Raw genomic sequence first — 23773 nt, 5'->3', positions numbered from 1 at the left:
TTTGCAGTTAGGAAAATCAGGAAGTACTGGTGAATGTCACAAGAGGAACAGATACAGGTGGGTCATTTTACTCAGTAGAGTGGTACCTCGGGTTAAGAACTTAATTCATTCCAGAGGTCCGTTCTTAACCTGAAGCACCACTTTAGCTAATGGGGCCTCCTGCTGCTGCCGCGCCGCCAGAGCACGATTTCTGTTCTCATCCTGAAGCAAAGTTCTTAACCCGAGGTACTATTTCTGGGTTAGCGGAGTCTGTAACCTGAAGCGTCTGTAACCTGAAGCGTGTGTAACCCGAGGTACCACTGTAGTTTTAGAAAGCCTCCATAGCAGTGGAGGCTGTTCCACTGCCTACTGGGGCACAGTCCTCCCAAGGAGAAGGTCAAGCAAATTGTTTTTGTTTTTTCCCCTCCTAGGATCTTAAAGCCACACACTCTTTCCTGTTCCACACACATGTTATGCTTCTATTAGAACGCTGTACAAACATGTCTGTCAATCAAGTCTCTGCAGCATTCAGCAAACCCTAATCCAAAAATACAGCTATTGCCAAGAGGATACCCCTCCCCTTAGGTTTCTGAGCAGAAAAGCTATGTGAAAGTTTTAGTATCAGTAAGACTGCCACAGTTTCAGCCCCAGTTGTGCAGGTTTCACCTGCCTCTCATTATAAGAAAACTCCAACAACTCTGTAAGATAAGGGAGGGCTGTTTTATGATCAGTCCTGAGTATACACAGAATTGTTTCCTTATAGGCCGCACCACCAAATATCTCACAGACATTCTTTGTAGCTAGCAAAGAGAAAGGCGTGGTTGCAAGTTTAAGTAACTTATTTTTTCATTCATATTTCTTAAGAGAGATCCATGGACGGAGAGTGTGAGTATATTTCTGTAATATTGATTTTTATTTAATCATTTGCAATTATTTTTGTGACCGGGAAGGAGGATTGGGAGGGAAAGTGGTGGGAAACTTCTGTGTGTGTGTTAACTGGAGCTGTAGGGTTTGTGTGTGTCTATTATGTCTTTATTTCATAAAATGTATACACTGCTGGATTGTAAAAAACAAACAAAAAAACCTCAAAGCGGTTTACAAAATATAAAACAGTTAAAATACTGAAACAGTATTTTACCTCACGAGGCTCCAAAAATAACAATCGTGCTGCATCATCCTGCACTAACTGTGTCCAGGGCAGCTGTCTACCAGCTCCATCTGGTACGCAGGCTGAGACCCTACCTGCTCGCAGACTGTCTCGCCAGAGTGGTGCATGCTCTACGTATCTCCCGCTTGGACTACTGCAATGCACTCTACATGGGACTACCTTTGAAGGTGACCCAGAAACTACAATTAATCCAGAATATGGCAGCTAGAATGGTGACAGGAAGTGGCCACCAAGACCATATAACACCAGTCCTGAAAGACCTACATTGGCTCCCAGTACGTTTCCGAGCACAATTCAAAGTGTTTAAAGCCCTAAACAGCCTCAGCCCAGTATACCTGAAGGAGCGTCTCCATCCTTATCATTTAGCTTGGACACTGAGGTTCAGCTCCGAGGGTCTTCTGGTGGTTCCCTCACTGCGTGAAGTGAGGTTACAGGGAACCAGGCAGAGGGCCTTCTCGGTAGTGACGCCCACCCTGTGGAATGTCCTTCCATCAGATGTCAAGGAAATAAACAACTATCTGACTTCTAGAAGACATCTGAAAGCAGCCCTGTTTGGGGAAGTTTTTAATGTTTGAGGTTTTATCGTGTTTTTAATATTCTGTTGGGGAAACCTAGCCTGATGGGTGGGGTATAAATAATAATAATATATTATTATTATTATTATTATTATTATTATTATTATTATTATTATTATTACAGTCATACCTCTTCATGTTGCGGATTTTTGGGTTGCGAACGCAGTAAACCCGGATGTGTATACTTCTGGTTTTCGCCACACACGCAGAAGCACTCTCTCGCACTTCACGCTTGCGCAGAAGCACCACTCAAGTTGTGGGCTTTTCGGGGTGCAAACAGCACCCTGGAACGGATCGTGCCCGCAACTAGAGGTACCACTGTATTATTTCATGGAACTTTGAAGTGTCAGGCATAGCCCTACTGGCTTTAGCCCAAACGTAGCAGAGTTTTCCTGCACAGCGAGGAAGCTAGTTGCGGCGGTAATGACTAGTCAGCTAGACTCAGAATAACTATTTACAGGATTTATTAAAAGGAAAAATAAAACCAGCAGAGTTTCTGCATACAAATCAAAGCAAAATAAATCCTCTCTTTCTCTCTCTCTCAAAACCATACACAGCACTTCTAACTCCTAACACACCTCACACCAAACTGAGCTAGCAATCCCTTGATAACAGAGTTGAGTGCTGGTCGTTAACCAATCAGAGTGAGTAGTTTCTAGGTCAAGCAGACCTGGGCTTTCTGCCAAGAGTAAATTGACACCAGCTTGAGTTAATTGGTGAAGCTAGAATCTGCAAGTTTCCCACGAGAACCAATTAACAGAAACTGAACACCCCCTCACAGATTCTGCTGAACAATTAACACCAAATACACCTATGTAGGAGATCATTTTTCCAGCAAACCTAAACCCTTGCACATTCGCTTGTTCTTTATCTTTGCCAATGGTTTAGTTAACACATCTGCTACATTTTCTTCACTTGATACATAAGTACAGGTGATTACATTGTCTTGTACACAGCAACGTACATTTTGGTATTTTACAGAGATATGTTTGGAACGCGATTTGAAACCCTCTGTTTTACTTAAGGTTATACAAGCTTGATTATCAATGTAAACTTGTACTGGTTCTCCACAATTTACATTTAAATCTGCTAACAAATGCTTGAAATAAATCACCTCGTTGCACAATTCACTCAATGCGGCATACTCTGATTCCGTTGATGACACACTTACTACGTCTTGCTTGCGTGACCGCCAGCTGATTAAAGCTCCACCGACCATTATGACTAGTCCTGTGACAGATTTTCTATCCGGCAAATTTCCCCAGTCACTATCACAGTAGCAACTCAACATTTCATCCTCTGAAGAATTTAATTGTAACATATAGCCAATTGTCTGTTTGAGATATCTCAGAACTTGTTTTACCCCTTTCCAGGCATTTAGTGTGGGTTTTGAGACCAATCTACTTAATATGCCTACTGCGTAGCTAATATCAGGTCTGGACCACTGTGCTATATACAATAAACTTCCAATTACAGAGTGATATACATCAGGATGTTCAAATTCAGGACTCTCATCTATGTGAAGTGTTTTTATGAAACCTGGATCCATAGGCACCGCTGCCCCTTTGCAATCCTGCATCCTGTATGTAGTCAGTAGTTGTTTAACTTTGTTCTGCTGACTAATTAGGCAGCTGCCATCTTGGGCCCAGCACACTTCCAACCCTAGATATGTCCTAACCGGGCCTAAGTCCTTCACTTTGAACTTACTGGACAATTGCTTGGCAAACCTTTTAGTTTGTTTATCTGTTTTACAGGCATACAATACATCATCTACATAAATCAGACAAAACTCTTGATCACTGCCTGTACCACGTACATAAACACAATTGTCAGCTGTACTCTGCTTGAAACCAAATGACACTAAGGCCTCATGGAAACATCTGTTCCAAGATCTTGCAGCCTGTTTGAGACCATATAGAGCTTTGTTTAATTTCAACACTCTATTGGAACCTGTCTCATAACCAGGCGGTTCGGCTAGATACAGGTCTTCTGATATTGATGCATGTAAATATGCAGTCTGGATATCAAAATGGTTTAACAGGAGTTTTCTCTTTGCTCCAAGCGTTAAAATCAGCCTTACACTGTCCCCCTTAGCAGTAGGGGAAAAAGTTTCGTCATAATCTTTTCCAGGCCTCTGAGAATATCCTTGAGCCACTAAACGAGCTTTGTATTTGTACTCTCCTGTCACCAGAGGTTTAAGTTTGTACACCCACCTGCAGCCTACAATCTTTGCCCCCTCAGGCGCTGCTACTGGTGTAAAAACCTTGTGCTCATTCAGAGAGGACATCTCTTCCTCCATTGCCTGTTTCCAGCGCTCTGCCTCCTCTTTTGGTAACTTTAACACCTCCTGAAAACTCTTGGGTTCTGCACTTACACTAAACACATTTGCAGTATCTGGGGAAAAACGCACCGGAGGCACTCCTTTGTTTTGTCTTTTAGATCTTCTGGGAGAAAATTTTTCTTCTGACCCACTTTCCTCCTCAGAACTACGACCTCTCTTTTGTTGCTTAGCAACTGGTCTTTGGCTAACTCCACTTTCTTGAGAGCTCTTATCTGAACTTTCCTCCCCCTCAGACTCTGATTCTCTGTGTCTACCTTCAGAGTCATGAAGCTCCTGGGAAGGTTCAAACCAAACCTCAGTATTGGCATGTAGTCTCTCCCAGCCACTATGTTCACAAAAACTGGCATTCCTGGAGATCACAATGCCATTTGTCCCTTCAGCAAAGCGGAAACCTTTTCCCAGCTCCTGGTAACCCACAAACACTAGCTGTTTGGTCTTAGGATCTCCCTTCTTTCTCATTTGTTTCGGAATTAATACCCAGGCTTTTGATCCAAACACATGCAAATGGTCAATTTTAGGTTTTTTCTGAAACAATTTAAAGTACGGGGTTGTACCTATTGTTTGATGAAAGAGCCTATTTTGGAGATAACACGCGGTGAGCATGCTCTCCCCCCAATAAGACATGGGCAAATCAGCATCATCAAGCATGGCAAACATCATATCTTGTAAAGATCTGTTTTTTCGCTCTGCAACGCCATTCTCCTCTGGGGAAAAAACGTTTGTTTTTCTATGCCCAATGCCACGCTTTTGTAACCAATCTCTAAAGGCATTTGACATAAATTCGCCACCTCTGTCTGTCTGAATCCTTTTGAGTTTAATGGACAGAAATCTTTCCACAGATGCCACCCAGCCTTTAAACTTAGTGAACATGTCACCCTTATTTTTCATGGGAAAAACCCAAGAATAACGCGTGGCGTCATCCACAATTGTTAGTGAAAAACGCGATCCACCCCTGCTTACAGCAAATGGACCAATTACGTCCATATGAACCAGCTGTAGCGGCGACTCACTAACTCTGTCACTTCTGGGATAAGAGACTCTGTGGGTTTTAACCTTTTTTACAAACATTACAATCAAGGTACTTGTTACAACTCTTTAAATTACCCCCATCAGCCAATTCAGACATTTTTAGTACACTTTTCCAGCAAGCATGCCCCATTTTCCTATGCAATAAGTGCACACAGTTGTCATGTATAGCTTTGTTATTCGCTGCAGGCTGAGATTTACTGACTACTGCTGCAACTTGAGATCCTGCTTTAAGCCAAAACAAGCCTCCCTCTGACTTAGCAGTGCCTAAAATCTCACCAGCCTTCTTAATAATGCAACTGTCTCCTTCAAAATACACTTTAAACCCAGCTTTTAGCAAACAATCTACAGACATCAGATTGCTCCTTAATGACGGCACACAAAGTACATTTTGCAGGCATTCACGAAGACAAGGAACAAAAACTGCACCCCCCGAAATCACTTCGGAAGTACTTCCGTCTGCTAGAGCCACCTGGCTGTGCTGTGCTGAGTTCTTGGAAACAAATAATTCATCTGAATTCACGATGTGGCGAGATGCTCCCGAATCGACCACCCAGACCGCTTGTTTCTCATCAGCACTCTTGACCTCGCCGGTCACCAGCTGAGCCGACTGTTTTCGTTTGAAGAATTTCCTTTTACGCTGCTGCTGCTGCTGATCTCGTCTCTGCTCCTGCACCGGCCACTGAGACTTGACCAACTCCGGACATTGTCGTTTTAGATGCGCTGAAGACCCACATCGGAAACAACGCCTAACAGCAAACGCTGACTCCTCACCGGTACGCTGCTCTTGCTTCACCTCTGGCACGGCATGAGAACTCCTTCCAAACCGCCCACCTGTAGAAGCCTCTGCAGCCACCGACCTTTCTTGCCTCTTCTGCCATTCTTCAATCAAACGCCCAGTAACGTAACTGACTGATAAATCACGCTCCTGTATGCCTTCTAGAGACAAAACTAAATTATCCCAGCTTTCCGGGAGAGAACTCAAAATAATAGCCACCTTCTCCTGCTGGTCTAACGCACAGTCTCTTTCCTGTAGCGCAGCAAACTTTAACTGTAAACTGTGTAGGTGTTCTTGCATTGTAACCCCAGGCTGTAACATTGCCTTGTACAATGCCTTGCGAATGAACAGCTTGGAAACCGCTGTCTCACGCACATGGAGTTCTTTAAGTGCTTGCCACACACCTCTAGCTGTCTTGATTCCCCTCACATATGGCAACTGGGAATCTTCCAGCCCCAAGACAATTGTGGCCCTTGCTCTTTGGTCTTTATCAAGGTCTTCATCATCAGGCTTCGTAGGAAACTTACTCACCACTTGCCAGAGACGATCCCTCTGCAGCACTGCCTGCATGCGTTCCGACCACAGCAAGTAATTGGAGTCATTCAGACGCTCAAAAGCCATCTGAACTGGTTGTGAGGCCATCTTGAGAGCGATGTCCCTGGAACCCGGAACCAGCTACTCACGACCACCGAGAGAGAAAACAGGAACCACAGCACCCAGCACTCACATGCTGCAGCTGTTGTCCTTGTGTCCACTGCGTCACCAGCTCACCACAGTCAGGAACCAGCCAGTGTCCATCTGCTGCACCGACAGGAACAACAACTTCTGGAACTACTGGAACCAACGCCGTTGATGCTGACACCACCACAACTCAGGCTGGCAGCACAATGCCCATAACCTCATGGAACTTTGAAGTGTCAGGCATAGCCCTACTGGCTTTAGCCCAAACGTAGCAGAGTTTTCCTGCACAGCGAGGAAGCTAGTTGCGGCGGTAATAACTAGTCAGCTAGACTCAGAATAACTATTTACAGGATTTATTAAAAGGAAAAATAAAACCAGCAGAGTTTCTGCATACAAATCAAAGCAAAATAAATCCTCTCTTTCTCTCTCTCTCAAAACCATACACAGCACTTCTAACTCCTAACACACCTCACACCAAACTGAGCTAGCAATCCCTTGATAACAGAGTTGAGTGCTGGTCGTTAACCAATCAGAGTGAGTAGTTTCTAGGTCAAGCAGACCTGGGCTTTCTGCCAAGAGTAAATTGACACCAGCTTGAGTTAATTGGTGAAGCTAGAATCTGCAAGTTTCCCACGAGAACCAATTAACAGAAACTGAACATTATTCACTGCAGCTTTGGAATCAGGCACATAGAGTGGATTGCAGTAATCAAGACTTGAATTAACTAGCACATGAGCTACTGTAGCAATGCTTTCCTGGTCTAGCAGTGGCCGTAGCTGTTGAACCAGCTGCAGTTGGTAAAAGGCACTTCTAGTCACTGAGACTACCTGAGCTTCCAGTGACAGAGCTGGATCCAGGAGAACCCCCAAATTGAGAACCTTCTCCTTCAGAGGAAGTGCAACCCCATGCAGGAAAGGCAACTGACCAATTTCTCAGACATGGGAACTTCTGACTCGCAGTCCCTCCATCTTCATGAGATTCAAGCTGAGCTTTCTTTTCCTCATCCATTTCATCACTGTCTCCAGGCAATAGCCCAGCCTCTCCTGGTGCAAAAGTTATGAAGAATTACATCCAAGTACCATCACCATACAGATGGCACCTCACCCCAAAACTCCTAGTGATCTTTCTCAACAGCTTACTGTAGATATTAAATAGCACTGGAGATAAGATACAGTGAGGGGGAAAAGTATTTGCCTCAGCCACCAAAATACCTTGGGGCAGCCCTGTTCTAAGTGGACATGCATAGATTTATGCTGTAAGTAAAACGGAAAACAGATAATAGCAGTAATAAAATGAAACTCAGTGATTATGGTATTTACTATATTATAGGTGGACTTTTGAGAAAGTTAAAATAAAACAGCCTGAGGGACAGATCAAGGGCTATTGGCGGTCAGGGTGTCTAAATTACAGTGCTGGGGGAAAGTATTTGATCCCCTGCTAAATTTGCCCATTTGCCCTCTGACAAAGAAATGACCAGTCCATAATTTTAATGGTAGGTTTCTTGTAGCTGTGAGAGACAGAATAACAACAGGAAAACCCCCAGAAACCCAGAAGACAAAACTCAGAGATTGATGTGCATTATAATGAGTGAAATAAGTATATGATCCCCTATCAACCAGCCAGATGTCAGGCTACCTGGTATCTTCACTGTATGTAACGAGCTGAGATTAGAAGTACCTGCTGTAAGGGAGAGGTCTTACCTGTAATCCCAGCTCGTTACAGTACCTGTACAAAAGACACCTGTCGACAGAAGCAATCAATCCAGCAGATTCCAAAGTAGTCATTTCTTCATCAGAGGGCAAATGGGCAATTTAGCAGGGGATCAAATACTTTCCCCCCTCACTGTAGGTTCAATGCGCAGCAAGATGGGTTTACCACATTTTGAAGCAAATGAAGTAAGACACTGAATTTAAAGAGGGATGCCCCTTAAGACCGTTAAATTCAGAGCCTAAAATTATTTCATTGAACCACTTGGTGCAGGCTGGGCCGTTAGGGCAAACTTTGTGTGGGACTTTGAATTTTTTTGCAGGGCCAGCCTGCCCATGAGGTGGTCTGAGGCAGCTGCCTCAGGTGGCAGAATCGTAAGGGATTCTGGTTTATTTTTCTGCTGCAACTTCTTTTGTTGTATGTATCAGTTTATTGATTGTTGCTTGAATTAGGATTTATTTTTAATCCCGTGAGCTGCTTTCAGTTTAACAGATAACGAGGATGTTATCATTTTTATTTCATTTTATTTTAGTAACAAGGGCAACCTGATAAAATAAGGATCTACTATCAGTTTGAGTAACTGTCCTGCTGGCAACATTTCTAAGAGATCCCACAAGTACTGCTAAGAAGCCTGAATTTCCAAGAACGATATATAATTTTCCAAATGGCTTCTATTTTCCATTGTTTGTTTGATTTAAAGAGAGAAGATGAAAACTTTCTCAGGCATGCCGGATGGTTTAAGCATCTTCCTCTTTTGCTAAACCAGTATTCTTCCTCTTTTTAGCCTGTGACATGTTAGCTCCTTAGGAAATAAAGTCTTAACCTTTAGATTTCCAACCAGTTCCTCTGAATTTTAAAAGAAATAATTCCAGTGGTTTTAATGGCCTTTAGTGCCTTTACAGCATCCTTCAAGGTTTATAAAATAAAAGCACAGAATTCTAGAGTTGGAAGGGACCCCAAGGGTCATTTAGTCCAACCCCCTGCAATGCAGGCATCAACTGGATCGTACATGACAGATGGCCATCCAGCCTCTGCTTAAAAAGCTCCAAGGAACAAGTGTCCACTACCTCTCATAGAAGTCTGTTCCACTGTTGAACAATTTTTACTTTCAGAAAGGTATTTCTGATGTTTAGTTGGAATCTCCCTTCTTGGAACTTGAAGTCATTGGTTGAGGTCCTAGCCTTTGGAGTAGGAGAAAGCAAGCTTGCTCCATCCATCAACATGCGCTCCAAATGTTTGAAGTTTGCAAGGGTAATCCCTTACTGGTCTTTGTCCTTTGCAAAGCACCATCACTATTTTGTTATTCTTTTTTACTTTTTAGACAAATGCTAGGGGTGCATTTGAAAATGATGCTGCCAACAGAGGCTTTCCTTCTGAAGCAAATAGCATAGGGGATATTTTCATCCTGATTAAGGCAAGGAGTTAAATTGTAAAGCTTTCTCTCTCCATCCTTCACAGCTCCAATATTGCTTGGGCTCTCATTGCTGCATTTTTTTTAAAAAAAAAGTTTGTTAATTGCATTCATGCAATCAGTGTCATGTTGTGTTTGGCCCTATGTACCTGTGCATTAGAGCGTTCAAATTTCAGTCCCATCCTAAGAGTAGGAAGTGAATGCCTGGAGTGTGCACTGAGGTCAACTGCACACAAAAATAGCACACCTGTGGGCTATTTCCCCTCCTGCTCATAACCACCTATACTGATAGTAAATGTCCCTATGTATGTTCAGATTGCAGCTGTTCTGTAATAAATTCACCCAGCTCTGATGGAAACATCCTATTAAACATTCTTAAGGTAAAAAATAAGTGGAACTGTCAGTTTAACACACAACAACAACAAAAACATTTAGGTGCAAATTATCAAAGGCACAAATATAGGGTGGGGGGGACAGGGTGGCAGAAGTAAATGTGAAATGGATTTTAGTTTATCATCACAAACACATTATGAGGTTGGTTTTCTCCCCCCCCCCCCCAATAGATGGAGCCTACATATATACTGATCTAGTAGAATTAAAATGGGTTCCCTTTAACTTGTATTGTTTTAAACGGGGTCCCCAAAAACCACTGTCATATCATACCTTGCAGTGGTAGATTGCCAAGTAAACTCAGCACCACAAAACTTTTATCCAAGCCATGGACCCTCCTCTTGGAACTTAGTGACTTTTAGATAGGGTGGTAATAAAGCCACCATCAAATCACAGATCAAGAGTTGAAATTATCTGTTTTACCAGTCCCAGCACAATTCTGCATGCCCCCACCCAATTCCTGTGGCACCTCATACTCCTCCCCTCCAATCTCTTCCCAGGTCACTTTACCAACACCCCCTCAGTTTCCCAGATTGGGGTCCCCTTTCATCCCTTCTCCCCTCTCAGTGGCTCCACTTTCTGTTCAGCTTCTCAAGGTGCCAATCGGAGCCTTGAAAAGCAGATAGACTTGAAAGAGAAAATGAGAAACAGAATTCTTCTTCCAACTTCTTCCTTCAACTCTACGTACTTTTGAGAGCAGTGAGTGGGAGGAGGTAACCACATTTGCCACTGTAGGGGAGAATGACCTGGGGGGGAAGGGTAGGCTCCAAGGCTTTGTAGATGCCAGGGAAAGTCCTCATGGTGCCCTGTTGGATACCCCAGTGAGCCAATCAGAAGCAGTGTTACACCAGAATGGGCAACATTTCTTATTCACCATGTATGACTAAGTGATTCAGGCCTTTGGTCTCTACTAGACCCCAGGAATAAGGAACATCATCTAAAGAACATTTGTAATTTGTGTATAATTAGTACAGTGGTACCTCCGGTTAAGAACTTAATTTGTTCTGGAGGTCCGTTCTTAACCTGAAACTGTTCTTAACCTGAGGTACCACTTTAGCTAATGGGGCCTCCCACTGCCGCCGTGCCACCACTGCACAATTTCTGTTCTCATCCTGAAGCAAAGTTCTTAACCCGAGGTACTATTTCTGGGTTAGCAAAGTCTGTAACCTGAAGTGTCTGTAACCCGAGGTACCACTGTATATGGGATGTGGGTGGCGCTGTGGTCTAAACCACTAGGCCTCTTGGGCTTGCTAATCAGAAGGTCAGCGGTTCAAATCCCCACGACGGGATGAGCTCCCATTGCTCTGTCCCAACTCCTGCCAGCCCAACAGTTCATAAGCATGCCAGTGCAAGTAGATAAATAGGTACCGCTGCTGCGGGAAGGTATATGGCATTTCTGTGTGCTCTGGCTTTTGTCACAGTGTTCCATTACACCAGAAGCGGTTTAGTCATGCTGGCCACATGACCCAGAAAGCTGTCTGTGGACAAACACCAGCTTTCTTGGCCTGAAAGTAAGATGAGCTCCACACCCCATAGTTGCCTTTGACTGGACTTAACTGTCCAGGGGTCCTTTACCTTTACCTTTTACCTTACACACTGCCACATCTTGCTAGAAATAGAAAGGCAAACAGAAATGTAAAGCCTTTAAAAGTTTTAAAGGGAAGTAAAGAAGCTTAAGAACACTAATCCATTTTCCAGTTTTTCAAAACATAAAAGGGACCAGATGGGGAAAGGCCTACATTGCAAGTTCTCCTCACCAGTCTTGAAGAAATGGGTGTACCCCTCCTTCCCAGATTGGAAAGGCAATGGATGAAGAGAAACTGCTTTGTCAGAGTTGCTGTGACAGGAGAGGAAAATAAACAGTACTCTGTTCAAATAATACCACTTGGCCAAGCTAGGTAATGAAAAGGCACCACCCAGCTACAGTATCACTTGGGGATTCCCATTTAAAGAAAAAAGTCAAGTGAACATTACTGAGTCTGGCCAAATGTTTCAATGGCAACTGGAGGTGGGGAGTGGAAGAGAGAAAGACAAAGCTAATGTTCATGTCCATAAAAGCAAACGCTTAAAAAATATATCCCCATATCAAAATCTGCAGGGAAAAACACAACATAATTAAACCACAGAACATCATGACCAAGATCAGCCCAAAATATTTTGCTGCTTCTAGTGAGGGGGGGGGGGGAGTACAAGACGTACAGAAGCTGAATGGACCAGCCTTTGAGTCTTACCTCAACCCTGGTGATAAGAGCAACAGGCCTCAAACGTGCCTTGTGGCAACAGAAGAAAATGGCTGGGCAGATCAGGATGAGCTCCACTAATGGGCTGATACACTATTTAGGTAGTTTATAACCTGCTCATTATTGAAATCAGTCCCAGAACAAGTGTACAATAGACGAGAAAGCAAAACAACATGAGAATTCAAACCACCACAACAAATCACATTTATGTCACCACCCTGCAAGAGTGACAAAACATCTATCCAAATGGCCAAGTAAAAAAAGTAAATTGGTTGCACTAACAGAACACAGAACCAGTGGGGAGGAAGGGGGTGGAGGGGGTGGTCTGCCCTGGGTGTCATCACTGAGGGGGGGGTGACAAAATGAGTTTAAAATAAAAATTGGGCTCACAAAACTTTTTAGGAGTGATGTGGTGGCTTAGGCGCCTGCAGATTCCACGCTGCCTAAAACGGCAGTGTGGGACTTGCGTCTGCCTGCTGCCTCTCCCTCAGCCACCCAAAAGCTGAGGGGGAGGCGGCGAAGAGGCTCCAAGCATTGGAGAGACTTGCTCCGCCCCCAGCTGGAGGACACACACACACCCCGCACCAGGCACCCGAGCAGATAGCTACACCATGGTGAAATGCAAACAGGGGACACAGAAAGGGCTGAACTCCTCAATGCCTTCTTTGCCTCAGTCTTCTCCGATAAAGAAAACAATGCCTGACCTGAAGAATTTGAAGCAAATGATTCAGCAAAGGAAACACAGCCCAGAATAACTAAGGAGATAGTACAAGAATACTTGGCTAGTTTAGATGTATTCAAGTCTCCAGGGCCAGATGAACTGCATCCAAGAGTATTAAAACAGATGTGATCTCAGAACCACTGGCAGTCATCTTTGAGAATTCCTGGAGAACAGGCGAAGTCCCGGCAGACTGGAGGAGGGCAAATGTTGTCCCTATTTTCAAAAAGGGGGAAAGAGAGGACCCAAATAATTACCGCCCAGTCAGTCTGACATCAATACCAGGGAAGATTCTGGAGCAGATCATTAAGCAAACAGTCTGTGAGCACCTAGAAAGGAATGCTGTGATCACCAATAGTCAGCATGGATTTCTGAAAAATAAGTCATGTCAGACTAACCTGATCTCGTTTTTTGACAGAATTACAAGCCTGGTAGATGAAGGGAACGCAGTGGATGTAGCCTACCTTGATTTCAGCAAGGCATTTGACAAGGTGCCCCATGATATTCTTGTAAAGAAGCTGGTAAAATGCGGTCTTGACTATGCTACCACTCAGTGGATTTGTAACTGGCTGACTGACTGAACCCAAAGGGTGCTCATCAATGGTTCCTCTTCATCCTGGAGAAGAGTGACTAGTGGGGTGCCACAGGGTTCTGTCTTGGGCCCGGTCTTATTCAACATCTTTATCAACGACTTGGATGATGGACTCAAGGGCATCCTGATCAAATTTGCAGATGACACCAAACTGGGAGGGGTGGCTAACACCCCAGAGGACAGGATCACACTTCAAAACGACCTTGACAGATTAGAGAACTGGGCCAAAACAAACAAGATGAATTTTAACAGGGTGAAATGTAAAGTATTGCACTTGGGCAAAAAAAAAAATGAGAGGTACAAATACAAGATGGGTGACACCTGGCTTGAGAGCAGTACATGTGAAAAGGATCTAGGTTGACCACAAACTTGACATGAGCCAACAGTGTGACGCGGCAGCTAAAAAAGCCAATGCAATTCTGGGCTGCATCAATAGGAGCATAGCATCTAGATCAAGGGAAGTAATAGTGCCACTGTATTCTGCTCTGGTCAGACCTCACCTGGAGTACTGTGTCCAGTTCTGGGCACCACAGTTCAAGAAGGACACTGACAAACTGGAACGTGTCCAGAGGAGGGCAACCTAAATGGTCAAAGGCCAGGAAACGATGCCTTATGAGGAACGGCTAAGGGAGCTGGGCATGTTTAGCCTGGAGAAGAGGAGGTTAAGGGGTGATATGATAGCCATGTTCAAATATATAAAAGGATGTCACATAGAGGAGGGAGAAAGTTTGTTTTCTGCTGCTCCAGAGAAGCGGACACGGAGCAATGGATCCAAACTACAAGAAAGAAGATTCCACCTAAACATTAGGAAGAACTTCCTGACAGTAAGAGCTGTTCGACAGTGGAATTTGCTGCCAAGGAGTGTGGTGGAGTCTCCTTCTTTGGAGGTCTTTAAGCAGAGGTTTGACAACCATATGTCAGGAGTGCTCTGATGGTGTTTCCTGCTTGGCAGGGGGTTGGACTCGATGGCCCTTGTGGTCTATTCCAACTCTATGATTCTATGATTCTATGATTCACTACTGCCCAGAACAATTAGTCCCACTAGTGCAATGGCTCTTCCCCCTCCCCACCCCAACGCCTACCCAAATCTGAATGTGTATACAGGGGAGGGGAGTTGGAAGAAATCCCAGAACTCCACACCTTGGGGATTAAATGAGCAGGAGAACTGGGACAACCATGTACTCTTACCTTGAGCTCCTTGGGGGTAGAAAAGGTGGCCCATAAATGTAATTAAATATAAATAAACAAATTGTTGCAAGGTGATAGTTTATGAATAGGGAATCTCTTCTTAATGTGCAATAAGCCTATCTGATGATGACATAATTTTGAAATAAAGAAGTAAAGGCCAGAATATGGCAAGTGAGTTGTGTTGCATGCCACCCCCAATCTCGGAGCAGTGTGAGATTCCAGAGGTTCTGGGTGTTTACTCAGGGTTCACTTTGGACAGCAGAGACTGAGGTGTCTTTATTTACACACATATATACCCCTGAGCCTACAGTGGAGGGGTTCACAGCATTGGCACCCCCTGACTCTCTGCCCCCCCCCACCTCTCTGCCTTTCTAGCCTGCAGCTTTTGCATCCAGATTCTAGCTCATATTATTCAACTCTCGACTCTGGCCCTTTTCTTTCTAACAAACAGCTGAAGGAGGAAGGTCCAGCCCTTTGTCTGCTGGCACAGAGCCACTCCTTTTGTCCCCTTACCGGCCCATGCTTTGTGGGCCATTGCCAGGCTGGCCTAGAAATGAAAGTGGGATGTGATTCCATTTAATAACACCACTCCTACATTTAATCCATTAATATTTGTTTCTTAGCCCATTTGAGAAACTTAGGGATCCTGCTAGGGATCCTCCTGAATGCCAGTGTGCTACCACAGATTAGCCTGCTCCTCTGTTACTCTAATGATATGGAAAGTGCTGGACAAGGATTGAAAGTTTTTGATTTTTTTTCCGACGGCAAAAAGGGGAAGTTGTGGGGGTGGTGACATTTGGCTTGCCTTAAAGTCGTGTAGCTCATCTTTCTATGCAATCACAGGTTAAGAACGAACTACTTAGAGGAGCTTTCTGTTGCGTGGGACATAGCCAAATTAAGATTAGTATTTATACCAATCACTGAAGGAAGAGGCATATATCTGGAAGGCAAATCATCATTCTCTGGTTTCTGCTTACTGTAAGTTGACGGCGAAGGACCCTCTTCCTTCCTTTTTCTTAATTTGCTAAGTTACAGTGCAGACTGATTAGATAGATTGTTTCTTATGAGACTGGCATAAACAGGGAGTTAAGGTTCATTTAGTTTTAGTTTTCTTGGCGCTTTTGCCCCACATCTTTTTGCCTTAAGAGAAGGCTGGTATGGTGAGAAATGACAGGAAAACCGGAGGGGGTTGGGCAAACGGTCAGATGGGGTACTGAAAGAGGAATTTTGCATGGCTGCATACAAACAATGCAATTGCAGCACATTTAAAGCACTTTTTCTTCAAAGAATCCTGGGAGCTATAGTTTGTTAAGGGTGCTTGGGATTTTTGCTGTGTAAGGAGTAAACTACATTTTCCAGGATTCTGAGGGGGGTTGCTTTAAATGTACTGGAAGGAATTTTTTAAAATGTATGGTATGCATGCCTGTGTTTCATTTCATTTTTCATTTGATAACAGTATTAAGGACATTTTAAAGTCTCAGGGAGCTTTGAACTTGGCTACAGATCTGCTGGTCAGGCCACTTACCGTGAGGTAGGAACTCTTTCGAAACTCCAGCCGAGGCAATTCTACAGCATCTTCTGTTACCTTGTTTCATTTGTGAATTTAGAAATCTGAAGTCTCTCACAGCAGTGCTATTTTTCTAGAAAAAGAGGTGCCAGAACACCTCCCTCTTTCTCTTAGAATGGCAATAGTGCCCACTTGAGAAAGGGCCGGAACTGAGTTCTGATGAGTTCCAGCTAAAAAAAAAACCCTGCCCAACAGTATATTAATCAGATCTACACCAATATGTTATTCTCACTGGACGCAGTAAACAATAGTTCTTCCTTTTCTTTCTGAGACGGTAGTAAAAATCTTTGGGAACTCCTGTCATTTCAGCTTTTCCTCATACAACTTTCATTTTAGATCATTCATCATCCCTGCATCCATGGGCATAGCCCGGGGGGGACACGGGGGTACAGTTGCCCCCCCATCACGTAAATAAAAATACTTAGGTAACTGACCAATTACATCGCAAATAACTCAGTTTTGTTCTCCCCCAACATAAAGCCTCGCCCCCCACCCCAATAAATTCTGGCTACATTCATGCCTGCATCAAATTCTAGTCAGTCTGTCCCTGAAAGCCTGTTGATAATCTCGCCTAGAAATCAGCATCTGAAAACAGTTTTCCGCCAATAGTTGTTTACCTGTTTATGTACGACTGCTTCTAGAGTCTGGGGTCCAAAGCTTAGTTGTGGTACAGCATAACTTGTGTCACAGCATCATAAAAAAAAATGCAACACCAAGGTATATGCTCTGAATTTAGCCTTCTGTTGTGTCAACCTAATATGCACTTGCCAGCACATAAAGTGTGAACCAGTGTTCTTCATTTGTTTTATCTTCGCAAGCAATTGATTAAGATGGTAAAAATCCGATGCACATTACACAGGACTGGCTCTGGAACTGCTTTCAATTAATTATATGTTGATTGATTATTTAATTATTGCTCCAAGCACAATTGTGTGTTCACTAATGTTTAATAACAAATTCTTATGCAATTGCTGATGCCCTGAGTATCATATGCCACCGTGGAAGCCATGTGCTAAATTGATTGATAGATCTAAATAGATTGATAGATTAATGTGGGTTGCAGAATGGGTAGGGGAACAGAACTGTCAAGACAAAGCAATACTACCTATAAATTAAACTAAATCACCTGAACTGCACAAACATCCTGCATTTCTCTCTGTAACTTCTTGCCGTTTCACTGCTTCGGTCAAGGTGGTCTTGGAAAATACGATGCACACACAGAAGAGAGAACTGATGTTCTCCACACCCGTTCTAACGTGGTTCCTCTGGCTTGGCCTCTTTGTGCTTCCTTTTGGTTGTTCAGGTAAGCCCAACAATTCACTGTGTTTGTCCTTATTGACATTCCTTGCTTGTTCCCAAGAGGAACTTGTGTGTGTGTGTGTGTGTGTGTGTGTGTGTGTGTGTGTTTAAAAAGTGGTGGATGCTTCATTCTTTGCACTGAACTCAATGAGACTTACTTCTAAACAAGCGTACACAGGACTGTGGTTTACAATAAGGGAGTTTCTGTGTGAATTTCAGCTTTGCCATGAAATTAGCAGCATTAGGCAAGCCTCCCTCAGCCTTCCATTTGCTATATGGTGATGGAATGTTCTGGACAGCATGTGCCCAGGTGTTCTTCAATAACTCAAAATTCTCAGTAGTTTATCTTGTAATGGGATGCAGGTGGTGCTGTGGTCTAAACCACTGAGCCTAGGCTTGCCGATCAGAAGGTCGGCGGTTTGAATCCCCGTGACGGAGTGAGCTCCCATTGCTCGGTCCCAGCTCCTGTCCACCTAGCAGTTTGAAAGCTTGTGAAAGTGCAAGTAGATAAATAGGTACCACTCCAGTGGGAAGGTAAATGGCGTTTCCGTGCGCTGCTCTGGTTTCGGTGTTCCATTGTGCCAGAAGCGGCATAGTCATGCTGGCCACATGACCCGGAAAAACTGTCTGCAGACAAATGCCAGCTCCCTCAGCCTATAGAGCGAGATGAGTGCACAACCCCAGAGTCATCCATGACTGGACGTAATGGTCAGGGGTACCTTTACCTTTATCTTGTAACTAAAACAGTCAACGTGTCACTAGAATCATCCTCCAAACTGAGGAATTGAAAAGAAGCCAATGTAAATGCTGCTCTTTAAAATAGAATCCAGGACATTACTGGCCAGCAGAGATGGAGGAGAAATTCAGTTCTCATTTTAAGCCAAACCTATCAAATTAGCACTTTTCAAAACGATAAGAGAACCAAAGCATGAATCTTTCAAAATTCGCACGTTCGTGATTTTTCGCAATACATTTCTCCAACCACCAATGTTTACACAAATGCATATATGTTAGGGGAAAGTGTGCATTGAATATTCATGAGAAGAGCATTGCAAAAATGCACTGTTTTAGGATAAATTGCTGGCCAAAGTGTGTGTATACACAAGTCAAAACTGCATACAAATATGTATTTATGAGGAGAAAGTTGCACCATAATGGTGAAGAATTTTCATGCGGGTTTTTTTTTCTTTAAAAAAATCACAAATTGCTGCAGAAATGTGGAATACTGAATTTAAGACTGGAAAATTGAGAAACTGAGAGAACTAAAATTGGCAGATTCTTCCATCCTCACTGGCTAGTTAGTTTATCTGCTTTGGAGAAACTGGTGGGAAATGCCATAATATAAAGTTGCCAAGCATTATAACATTGAGTTTTGATGGGAATGGATCAGTATGGTTTCTCCTAAAGGAAGTCCTGCCTCACCAACGTTTTGGAAATTTTTGAAGATGTAAACAAACTTGTGGGTGGGGAACAGTCCAGTCGAGTAGGGTAATCCACAGAGAAGCATGTGGCACCTTCACTATACAGCTTTCTTAGAATGCTGAGGACACAGCTCTTCACCCTGGTCTTTGACACCTTATATATGTGTATTTTAGGGCACATCCTATTCCTATGACTGTTATTTGTTTTAACTATTTTAACTATTTAATATTCAACATTGTAACCAACCCTGGGACCTGCTGGGTATAAAATAATAATAATAACCATTATTATTATTATTATTATTATTATTATTTTATTATTTTATTAGGTGAAAATAATAATAATGGATATTATCTACAGAGATTTTCAATACACTTTTGATAAATCCTTTAGCAAAGCTCTTAATTAGACTTAGCAGCTGAGGATTAGGAAGGTTGGTATTCTTATGTACAGTGGTACCTCGGGTTACATACGCTTCAGGTTACATATGCTTCAGGTTACAGACTCCTCTAACCTAGAAATAGTACCTCGGGTTAAGAACTTTGCTTCAGGTTGAGAACAGTTTCAGGTTAAGAACGGACCTCCAGAATGAATTAAGTACGTAACCAGAAGTACCACTGTATTAAGTAAAGGTAGAAATACCTCTGATAGTTAAGTCCTTTCATGGACAATTCTGGGGTTGTACGCTCAACTTGCTCTATAGGCCGAGGGAGCCGGCGTTTGTCCACAGACAGCTTCCGGGTCATGTGGCCAGCATGACTAAGCCGCTTCTGGCGAACCAGAGCAGCGCATGGAAACATCGTTTACCTTCCCACCAGAGCGGTACCTATTTATCTACCTGCACTTTGACGTGCTTTCGAACTGCTAGGTGGGCAGGAGCTGGGACCAAGCAACAGGAGCTCACCCCATCGTGGGGATTTGAACCACCAACCTTCTGATTGGCAAGCCCTAGGCTTTGTGGTTTAGACCACAGTGCCACCCGCGTCCATCATTCTTATGTATTAGTAACTGATTAAACAAGAAGAGAGTAGGAAAAAGCAGGCAGTTTTCACAATGGAAAGTAAAATGTAGAGTCCCATAAGGATCCATAATGTGCTGGTGATTTAAAGCATACATTTTCTAGAGTCAAAGTTGATCCTTTGAAATGGCCGAGTTTGCAGATCACACCAATTTACTCAAGGTGATGAAACTTGGTGACTAGACAACAAAATGCTTCAGTGTAGGCCCTTGTAGAGTAACGTATATTGGGGCACATATGCCTAACTTCACTTATAGATTGGTGGGGTAACTTATCAGGAAATAGAACTTCAGCTCACTGAACACATCAGTTCAGTTTGTAGTAGCTGCATGAGGTAAAAACTGGATGTAGTAGTACAAATACCGGTAATCTGTTTTCAAATGGACACACTAAGGAATAATTCGCCTGCATTGATATTTATTTCAACGATACAACCAGTTTCTCAAGAAGTACTTTTTCAGGGGCAAAAAAGATGCAATGGATCTGATTATAGAATTAACGTTCGTGTGTTTGCAGTCAGGGGGAAAGTACCTCATCACTTCATGACTAAGGAGAGATTGAGCGTGAGTGAGATTCATAGACTACGTGGGTGGCAGGTGAATTCCCCATGGGTGTAATGTTGGCGACCTCAGGTTTAGATGGCCATTTGGTCTAATCTAGCAGGGCTCTTTTAATGTTTTCATGAATACCAACCTACCTTGCCAAGTGGTTGTGGGATTGTAAGTTTATTTATATGAAGCACTGAGTGCTTTAAAGTGGTATATAATTGTTTGTTTATTTGTGTCATATTGTAATGGGAAATGTAGGACAGGGACTTCCCGGGGATACGTGTTGTTCAGCAGTGGGAGAGTCTACTCAGAAGGTAGTGGACTGCCCTTTGCTGGAGGTTTTAAGCAGAGGCTGGATGGACAGGTATCAGAGAGATGCAATAGTAGTGGATTTCTTACATCAACAGAGGGTTGGACAAGATGATCTTTGAGGTTGCTTTCAACTCTGAGACTTTGAATGTGCTAAGGTTCTTATCATCCCTTCAGACACTGTTATTAAGCTGGAGAGGATATAAGCCTTTGTGGGTTTTCCAGTTTTGGTGGAAGATGTCAGGCTGCTCTTGCTCAGATCAAAGGTACCAGGTTTTACCTTTACTCCCTGGTTGATCTCTTGCTATCACACACATATAAGATTCTTTTGCAACTTTATGTTGGTTTTATGACTCACGCTGGTGGACTTTGCCTTCCTCTCGGGTAACTGGTGTCAAGCGGCACATTTCTCAAATTACTTGGATTAGTGAGTTGCTAGGGTGGGCAAATCAAAAGGAGAGGCAATGCAAAGAGATTGTTTGATGAAGTATTTAGCCCAACATGAGCACAAAATTTATTTAGTTCTCTGGGTATTCAACACTCTCTAGTAGTCAGAATGTTAGTCTTGGACCTTGGAGAGCTGTTTTCAAATCCCAAATCACTGAAGAGCCTTAACCAAATCACTGTGGTTTAGCCTCCTTAATGATTCAAAATGGTACACAGTTCCAACATTCCATTGTAGGAACATTAATATCCATCTTCTGGCTGCTTATAAAGATTAATGGTTTGTAACCAAGCCAGCGTGGTGTAGTGGTTAAGAGCGGTAGTCTCGTAATCTGGGGAACCGGGTTCGCGTCTCCGCTCCTCCACATGCAGCTGCTGGGTGACCTTGGGCCAGTCACACTTCTCTGAAGTATCTCAGCTCCACTCACTTGACAGAGTGTTTGTTGTGGGGGAGGAAGGGAAAGGAGAATGTTAGCCGCTTTGAGACTCCTGAAGGGGAGTGAAAGGCGGGATATCAAATCCAAACTCTTCTTCTTCTTCTTCTTCATACAGTACAGTAAAAAAATCAAAAAAATCTTAATAATAAGGTCTCCAAGGTGCTGACTGGGAAGAACTTATTTTCTTATTCTTTTGTACTTATTTCCCATCTGCTGATGAAGCAAGAGGCTTTAGAAAAGGAATGGGGAACTTGGATCTCTCCATATGTTGTTGGACTGTGGCTCCATCAGCCTCAGCCAACAAGGGCAATTGTCACAAATGAAAGGAGTTTGAGTTCAACATCATCTAGAGGGGCATAAGTTATCCACCCCTGCTATAGAGGGATTCATGGCACCCCCCCCCATATGAGAAAAATCTCAAGACTGAATTATGGTGGGACCCTGGACTAAATGGCCTACTTCCCATATCATAACTTAACACAGTGTTGCCAAGCCGTGAGGACAATTCTGCACCTAATCAGAAGCAGTGAAGTGCTAAAGTTCTGCTGAGCACAGAAGTGGCTCCATGGAAGGAGGGAAAAAAACCCAAGGGGAGCCCCATCTCACATATTACAAGCAGAAACAAGCCTATGCTTGTTTATGATATGAGGCGTACAATCATCACATTTTTCTAATTCAGACAGGGTGGGCACACTGCTTTTAGGATCGGCACTTATGTATTATACACATACACATACACGCATTGAAGGGACGATGGATGGGACCATGTATCATCAAATCTTGGATGAGCACCTCCTTCCCGCAACCAGGGCATTGAAAATTGGTCAAGGATGGGTATTCCAGCATATCAATGACCCAAAACACACGGACAAGGCAACAAATGAGTGGCTCAAGAAGCAGCACATTAAGGTCCTTCTGTGGAGGGAGCTGAAGGTTCGAGTAGCTACACATCAGCCTCGAAATCTTACTGACTTGAAGAGGATCTGCAAACAGGAGTGGGACAAAACACCTCCTGAGATGTGTGCAAACCTGGTGGCCACCTACAAGAAACGCCTGACCTCTGTAATTGCCAACAAGGGTTTTGCGACCAAGTACTAAGTCAACTTTTGCAAAGGGATCAAATACTTATTTCACTCATTATAATGCACATCAATCTCTGACTTTTGTCTTCTGGGTATCTGGGGGGTTTTCCTGTTGTTATTCTGTCTCTCACAGCTACAAGAAACCTACCATTAAAATTATTGACTGGTCATTTCTTTGTCAGAGGACAAACGGGCAAATTTAGCAGGGGATCAAATACTCCCCCCCCCCTCTCTCTATATATATATAATCCAAATTACTTTAATTTGATACAATTTCTTAAAATCAGGTTTCCCACTCTACACACGTTTCTTCATAATAGAGGAGGACAAGAGAGAGAAAAGACCATTACAAAACCATAAGAAACCATAAGAAAGCACAAAGCTCCTTGTTCTCCCCTCTTCCTTTCAGGCTGTTGTAAGTATTCTCAAATTTCAGAAAACCATTCAAATAGCTTCAGAGAACTTGTCCCGGTTCTTTTGGCAGCTGATTGATTACAGCCCATTAGCATATTATGCTCTGGGAGCGCCTCTTGATTAATGTCGATTATCCAGATTGAGGAGGAAGCTTCCACAAATCATACCGGTATCAGAGGCTTGTCCATGGCAGGGGCACACTCCCAGATCGCTCCCATTCTGCCTTTCAAGTTGACAGACACAGGATTGCGCAACACTGAGGGATGCAGTGAACTCCCCAGACCCCAATGAGGAATATCAAGAGGATTTACATCTCATTTCCTCTCTTTCCCCTGCCTGAACTTCTTTGGAGCCCCCGGAGGCCTACGAAGAACAACCACCATTGATTTAGGGTGGTGCCGGAAACCAGCACTTATGCATTCTTGCCCCTTCCACAGCA

At 43.4% G+C, this 23773-nt stretch overlaps 1 protein-coding gene across 2 annotated transcripts in view; it reads left to right on the top strand.

Moving 5' to 3' along the window:
• CD80 (CD80 molecule) overlaps nucleotides 1–23773 on the top strand; it is a 46120-nt gene that overhangs the window by 666 nt on the left and 21681 nt on the right. Inside the window, exons 2-4 of one of the 2 annotated variants that reach the window (XM_083498734.1) lie at nucleotides 411–864; nucleotides 15638–15772; nucleotides 17553–17664. In XM_083498734.1, coding sequence (XP_083354860.1) covers nucleotides 17571–17664 — 94 coding nt within the window. In that variant the 5' untranslated portion in view covers nucleotides 411–864; nucleotides 15638–15772; nucleotides 17553–17570. Of the gene's footprint in view, nucleotides 865–15637; nucleotides 15773–17552; nucleotides 17665–23773 lie in introns of both variants that reach the window. The other variant, XM_083498733.1, reaches the window with a different exon arrangement.

This window comes from Podarcis liolepis (assembly GCF_965112155.1).
Source record: "Podarcis liolepis genome assembly, chromosome: 4".
In the NCBI taxonomy this organism is placed as follows: Eukaryota; Metazoa; Chordata; class Lepidosauria; order Squamata; family Lacertidae; genus Podarcis; species Podarcis liolepis.
Note: the sequence above shows the minus strand (reverse complement) of the source record. Positions and strands in the feature narration are given on the sequence as shown.